Source organism: Lolium rigidum, chromosome 2 (genome assembly GCF_022539505.1).
Source record: "Lolium rigidum isolate FL_2022 chromosome 2, APGP_CSIRO_Lrig_0.1, whole genome shotgun sequence".
NCBI classification, from domain to species: Eukaryota; Viridiplantae; Streptophyta; class Magnoliopsida; order Poales; family Poaceae; genus Lolium; species Lolium rigidum.
In genome coordinates this window covers 9,927,670-9,934,672 of record NC_061509.1, presented here as the reverse complement: position 1 = coordinate 9,934,672, position 7,003 = coordinate 9,927,670, and the positions used below count along the sequence as shown (strand labels likewise).

Genomic DNA, 7,003 nt, shown 5'->3' with positions numbered 1-7,003 from the left:
CCGGCTCGGTCCGGCCTGTGGCTGTTTTTCCCCCAATGGTTATTTTCTCTCCCCTACTATAAATAGCCTTCTTCCACCTTGAGCTGAAGTAGTTCTTCCCCTTTCTTCACCTCCATTGTTGCCATTCGAAGAACTACCTTCCCCTCTTGATTCCTCCCATGATTCTTGCCCATTCTTGAGGATTTGAGAGAGGAGATCTAGATCTACAATCCCCACTCAATTTCTCCTCTAAGTGAGGGGAACCCTTTGGATCTAGATCTTGGAGTCTTTTGTTGACTTTCCCCATTGTTTTTTCTCTCCAATCTCATCCTAGCATTTGTTGCTTGGGTGGAATTTGAGTGTGAAGGACTTGAACACCTCTAGTGTTCTTGCTTTGCATCATTGCATAGTGTTGAGCTCTCCACCACGATTAGTTCGAGTGAGAGACCGTGAGCTTGTTACTCTTGGAGGGAGACCTCCTAGTTGGTTTGGTTGGTGTCCCGGTGATCTCTTCGTGGAAGATTGTGAAGGGGCCCGGGCTTCTCCTTCGTGGAGCTCGTGGAGTGGTTGTGGAGCTTGCTATCTCCGGAGTGGAGGAAAAGCTAACCATAAGGAAAGGACCATTATCCTTCGTGGGTGTGGCTCGGAGAATAGGGTGAGCCTTCGTGGCGCGGGGAATCCTTCGTGGGACCTCCACTCCTCCAAACGTAACGTACCTTCTTGCAAAGGAAGGGAACACGGGAATACATCCTCGTCTCCGCGTGCCTCGGTTATTCCTATACCCGAGCTCTCTTTCCTTGTGATAGCCATCGTGCTTGAAGTACATATATCTTGCTATCACTTGTGCTACATATATCTTGTGCCTATCTTGCTTAGCTCTAGTTGCTATTGTTACACTTAGTTGAGCTTAGCATATTTAGGGTTTGTGCTTGTAAACTAAACGTTAGTTTAATTCCGCATTCTTACAAGACAAATCCGCAAGAGTTTTTAATCGCCTATTCACCCCCCCTCCAGGCGACATCTCGATCTTTCAAAGGGGTCTGTTAGACATGCTCTTACTAGGTTAAGATTAGTCACAATAGGAAGTATCATACACTAGTATCATGCACATGTATCATAGTATCATCATATTTAATATTTTGTAGAATCTCAATGCAAATTTGTGTACATGATGTTTTAGCCATTAGGTTTTCTAGATTTACGTGTTATGATACGGTATCATATTATGATACCACTCCAATCTCTCAACTCATTAATTGGTGCGCCATATCAAAATTTTGCCAACATGACATGCATGATACTACTTATGATACTCTCATTGTGGCTAGTCTAAGTTGCAGCCCATCTAAGATGCTTAAATCAGACGGACGTCTAAGATGCTTAAATCGTGCGGACGACACTTTCCCCACCCCTCTCGCTCTCTCCGGAATTCTCTCGTCTGGTCATCTCTTCTTCTCCGCTGGGCCGACCCGGAGCTGCTCTCGCCGGCGTCGCCGGCTGGAGTTGGCGATGGGGAAGCGCCGAGATTAGTGCTAGGGCATGTTTTAGTGTAGATTATCCCTTTGTGGAGTTTGGGAGTAGGATACGGGATCTCATCGGCTGGATCTTTTATACACTCTGCCTCGTCTTCTTCGCAGCTCTGTTCCGGTGGCGGAAGTTGGGGCTCGTGAGATGGATGGAGCGTGGCATCTCCCCTAATAAAGTCGCCCCCCTTTCTTTTGGGGACTCGTCGCTCTGCTGCTTCGCCGCAGAGCATGGCGTTCATCGGTGCTGCTCATCACCATGCTTTTGAGGTGAACGTTGGTGGGTGGTCGCGACTCTGATGAGGTCTTCTTCAATAGGCGGGCGATTCTGGTTCGTCACAACTGCTATCTTCTTCGCGTGCCTCCCAAGTTTGTGGCAGGTTCATTAGGCTTGATGGTGGGTCGGTTTATCTGAAGTGGTGCTGGCATGCCTCTGCTACTCTAGCACACACCGACTTTCTCTGTACTTTCTTTCTTCCTCGAGCGCTAAGGTGGTGATTGGGAATAGAGAGGGCAGGGCTACTGTTGTTCTATGGTGGCTTCGGAGTTCAACAACAAGATTTTGGAGCATCATCTCAACGGCTATTGAAGCGCTGAAATCTTTGGCCAAGATGGCCCTCTTCATGCCGGTTTCGGTTGCCGGCAAATTTTTAACCTCCGTCGTGAGGCCCGTTCGAGTTCAGGCGTTGAGAGCTTTGCCTCCAGAGACAAGTGGTTCCGTCCCCGTCTTCGTCCATGGTTGCAACGATCTGAGCTCCATGCTCCGCAGTGGGAGAGAGGAAGGACTAGATTGATTTGTTAAATCTTTTAGCAAGGTTCTTTCTACATATGTATTTTCTATATTTTATGGGGTCCTTTGTAACAACTTTGTACCCCCTCTATCCATTAAATGAAAGGTTTCTGGTCACTTCTGACTTCTGGGGCGCTCTGCACTCTGCTGTTCAAAAAAAAAAGATGCTTAAATCGGGCCGGCCCAAAACACCGTGTTGAGGTTGGGCTTGCTTTTCAGGGGTCCACGGTTAGATCATGAACCACGCAGCCATTGTCTATCCTATGCACCCAATCAACTCATGCAACCCATGCACCCAGCCCCGGTTAACTATTTTAAATGTTTAAAAAAAATCAAAGCCAAGGTTATGTGTATAGATAGTACTCAGATCTAACATGTCACCAAGTTTCAAATCATAATTCATAATAGAGATCAAGAAACAAAATAAACAAACCTGACCATGAATAGTGCCAAATGCAAGTTGGGCTTTCAGTTTAGCCCATTATCACTATTCATAACAAATTTGTCATTTTTTATTTTGAAGCTGTGTTTCAAATTTAGACTTGAAATTTTGTGACATGTTAGATACTAGTACAGTACTATCTATTCCCGAACTTTCTGTCAGATTTTTTTGAAACTTTTAAAGTTTTCAATCAGAGCTAGATGCATGGGTGCATAAGTTGCTTGGGTGCACAGGATACATTCCCCTTCTCCTCCGTCTCTCTTCGACGGCTGCCCAAATGCTCCACCTCCTCCGCGCGCGGCGCCCCTCCGCTTCCTGCCTCCGCCGCCGGTTCCTCTCCGCGCACGCCGCGGGCGGGACGCCCCATCCGCCGCGCTCCGGAGCGGTGTACGGGTTCGGCGACAACAGCCACGGAGCGGTGGGCCAGCCTGCTCCGGCCGCGGACGTGTACGTCCCCACGCCCGTGCCCTCCCTCCCGCCGTCCGTCGCCTCGGTCGCAGCCGGACACTACCACTCCCTCGCCGTCTCCGCGGCCGGGGAGGTCTGGGCGTGGGGGCGCAACGACGAGGGCCAGCTCGGCCGCGGGCTCCACGCCCCGAGGTGATCTAACCCTCTCCCCTTCCATGTTTCCTCTCTTAGACGTTTCTAGAATAAGTGCGTACCGATGCTTCAACGTTTTAGCAACAACGACACTGCTTATTCGTGCTTGTAGCCAAGGACATTGAGCGAGAAAGAAATTCGATGTCTGAAAATGAACAAAATGCGCATGGTTTCAGACTTCAAACTTACCCGAATCAAATTTTAACCACTGCGTACTAACTTGAGTCTGTCGAGTATCATGGACACTGGACAGGTATGGAGTGCAGTTGATCTGCATGCCAATATGCCATAGCGATAAATTATATATCCCAGTTTGCAGCACGATTGTTCAGATATTGCTTCCTGGCCCAAATAATTTGATCGTTCATTCAGGAACATCATAAAAAGATGCATAAGAATGGTTCAGATAACATGGACACTTACGTAGTTCCGTATGCGTGCTGCACATGCGTCATTCCTGTACTGGTTTCACTTTTCATATTCAGTATATTCTAGTCAGAACCCCAAACCTTAACACTGAGCATACATCATCCGAACAGGTATGATGCAACCTTGTTTTTCTTGTCTGTTCTAGTTTTGAATAAACTAAGAGCCAATGGCATGAGTTCAACTGTAGCTCAAAACCTCCAACGCTTATACTGTCTTACTTGTGTGCAACAATACTTACCAAGCAGCACATGGATGCTTGTTACCTGTTGTTACGTTATCCCTATGGTAATAAATCCAGACCCATGTCCACTTGGAAAAGCAAACATTACTTACCAAGGATATAAGTGCAAATGCTTTACCATTTTACTAAATGACAGGAATACGTGGAGCAACCCAGAACAGGTGAGGGGACTGGAGAATGTTCAAGTTCGAGCTGTATCCGCTTCAGGAGTTGTTTCAGCAGCAATTGGGTGTGATGGCTCTCTATGGGTTTGGGGGAGATCAAAGCGTGGCCAACTTGGCCTTGGCAAGGACATTGTGGAAGCTGCAGTGCCTTCTAGAGTGGAGGCACTTGCTTGTCATGATGTTGTTAAGGTTGTAACTTTCTCCCTGAAATTAAGAAATTGCATGTTGGTCACTAGGGAGCCAATGGTTTTAATTGAAAAAAATGCAGGTATCATTTGGATGGGGACATGCCATGGCATTGACAAAAGATGGAGGGCTATTTGGTTGGGGTTATTCAGAGACTGGAAGATTAGGAGAAATGGGCCAAAGTACCCAGATACCATCTCCACAGGAATACATTGATAAATCAGGGGATAAGTATTCTAGTTCAATGCTAGAGGCTGTTGAAAAGATGGTCGCTGAGAAAATTCGGAGTGAAGACAGTATGCCTATCATCTGGGAACCTTCTCTTGTTCGTGAAGCTACTGATCTTGAGGTGTCTGATGTTTCATGTGGGCTTGATCATTCCCTGATTCTCTTCTGTGAGTATTTCTTTTCACCAGTGTTCAAGATATGGTTTATTGTATACTGCTTGGCCAGCCTCTGGTTAGAGATTAATCGTTTTTGGCTGATTAATCGATTTTATCGGTCTACTATTTATCGACTAGCTTTCTTGTAAATCCTAAGTTCCGGAACTAAAAATTCTAAAATTTGCTGCAAAAACAACATTGGAGTATTGAACAGAAGTGTTACCTTGATTCTTTGTCTTTGAATCAACAAAAATGGAAAAAATGAGCTAATGTACAGTTCTATAGTACAAGACTGTCGGCTGATAAATCGGCTGTCAGACCGATAAATCGAGCTAAGATACCCAATAAATGTCGAAATTCGATCTAAATCAGCTGATAAATCGGCTGCCAGACTGATAAATCGGCTCCGTTGATAAACTCGGCCAATATGCTGTAACCTTATCGGTCAGCCCTGAGTCATGATAGAACGGTCGATATTTTGAACACTGCTTTTCACCTACAAAGTTGAAGCTCTTGTGCGCACTTGCTATGGATAATGTTTTTCTCGTGCCTCCCTCCCTCTCTCGTGTTAATAAGACATGGTACATTGTTGCATCTACAATTTATGTTCCCTCTCACTAATGAATGGTAAATATACATTGCCATCGTCGGTTATTTAAGAATTCTTGTTTTTTTTGTTCATTGTATTATCATAGAAAGCTAGGAGTTGCCCTGCTATGATGATCAAAAGTGCAAATTCATAATGATCAAATCATCTAAAAGTGTACTACTTTGGAGGTTCACCTTTTCAATGTCCATTCTATTTATTCCTCTCATGTGGTTTATGCATTGCCCAGCTAATGGTACTGTACTGAGTGGTGGAGACAACACTTATGGACAACTTGGTAGGATGTCAGGCTTGTCCAAATTTCTCCCTGTCGACATAAGCTACAATCCATTCTCTGTGTCAGCAAGTGCTGGACACTCTCTTGCACTGTGCCATGTATCAACCAAAAGCAATGCCAATGTTGAAACTGGTATCCTCTCATGGGGATGGAACTGCAGCTCCCAACTCGGACGACCTGGCCAGGAGGACACACCAGGATTAGTCGACTATCTGCTTGGTGAGAAGCCAGTATCAGCAGCAGCTGGCCGGGTGCATTCCATTGTTCTCATGTCGAACGGAGAAGTTTGGGCATGGGGATCTGGCCGAAATGGCAGGCTAGGTTTGGGCAGCTCAATGGATGAGGCAGAGCCTTGTCTCATCGATAATCTGGAAGGATTAGAGGTCATACAAGTGGCTGCGGGGATGGATCATAATCTCATCTTGGTTGAATAGGCTGGGCTGCTTCTTTGTGGCAATATATTAGTTGCTGCACTATTCACTGGAGCGGTGTTTGCTATCAACTGGATGGGATCTTATGATGCTTGTTACCAAGCAACTTCAAAATGGGCTTCTCACTTTGTTCTTTCAGGTAATAATTTTCATTTATGTATGCTTGTCCATCATGGTCAACAGCAATGTTGGAAACTTGGCACGGGGTTTTCGCCTTGAAGGGGAAATGTTGGGACAGTTCAGAAAAAAATATGGTGAGAAAATGGTAGGCAGTTATTCTGCGAAGTGCACATGCCATGTGTATATTCTTAGAGTTCCCGCACGTAATTCTGTAAGTTTTGTTCGCTGTGCATATTTTATGGTCTGTTTTTTTGTGGATGTTGCCCTTTCCTACCGTCTCAGCATCTCCAATGTAGAGTAAGAGTAGTTACCATTGGTTTATGCAGAAATCTAACCATGTGAAATGTTCACAAATTTGTGATATGATTTTTTTTTGTAATAAGCATTGTTCTCCGTAACAACTATTCCTTCCATCATGGAGCTGTAAAGTAATGTATGAGATCTTGAACTTTGGCGGTTCTTTTGTATTGTTGCTTTTGCTGTATCAATTTCTGAATGTATGCTGTTAACTAGTTCTGTCCATCAAATGTTCAGAGTATTTATGTTAACCTAACCTGTAGATCATGGCACTTTAATAATTGATATGCATAGGCAAAAAGAAACGATATGTACGTCCAGTAAAAAAAACACCTATATGAGAGTGCGGGTTCAACTAGTTGCAAATGAGAGTTTCCCCTATATGAGAATAGAATTGAAGGGTTTTGCTGGTTATCCACTTGCATTCTCTGGCTACAAATAGAGTATACTAGGCTGCTAGAGTGTGTTGAGAGAACCATATCGAAGGAACTCAGTAAAATAACCATGGAACTTGGGTAGAAGGGGTGCTCTTCT

At 44.9% G+C, this 7,003-nt stretch overlaps 1 protein-coding gene across 1 annotated transcript; it reads left to right on the top strand.

The window, feature by feature from the left end:
• Positions 1 to 3,011: 3,011 nt before the first annotated feature.
• On the top strand, positions 3,012 to 6,631 carry LOC124689200 (ultraviolet-B receptor UVR8-like). Its single transcript, XM_047222762.1, has 4 exons — positions 3,012 to 3,334; positions 4,141 to 4,357; positions 4,437 to 4,749; positions 5,574 to 6,631. Exons 1-4 carry the CDS (start codon positions 3,012 to 3,014, stop codon positions 6,053 to 6,055), a joined length of 1,335 nt encoding a protein of 444 aa, XP_047078718.1. The 3' UTR covers positions 6,056 to 6,631.
• Positions 6,632 to 7,003: the final 372 nt, after the last annotated feature.

What these genes read in the sequence shown, in the direction of transcription:
- LOC124689200 (XM_047222762.1), top strand. Translation starts at nt 3,012, where the DNA reads ATGCTCCACCTCCTCCGCGCGCGGCGCCCCTCCGCTTCCTGCCTCCGC. An exon ending in CGCGGGCTCCACGCCCCGAG is followed by an intron (nt 3,335 to 4,140) that starts GTGATCTAACCC and finishes ACTAAATGACAG; the next exon opens with GAATACGTGGAGCAACCCAG. An exon ending in CTTGTCATGATGTTGTTAAG is followed by an intron (nt 4,358 to 4,436) that starts GTTGTAACTTTC and finishes AAAAAAATGCAG; the next exon opens with GTATCATTTGGATGGGGACA.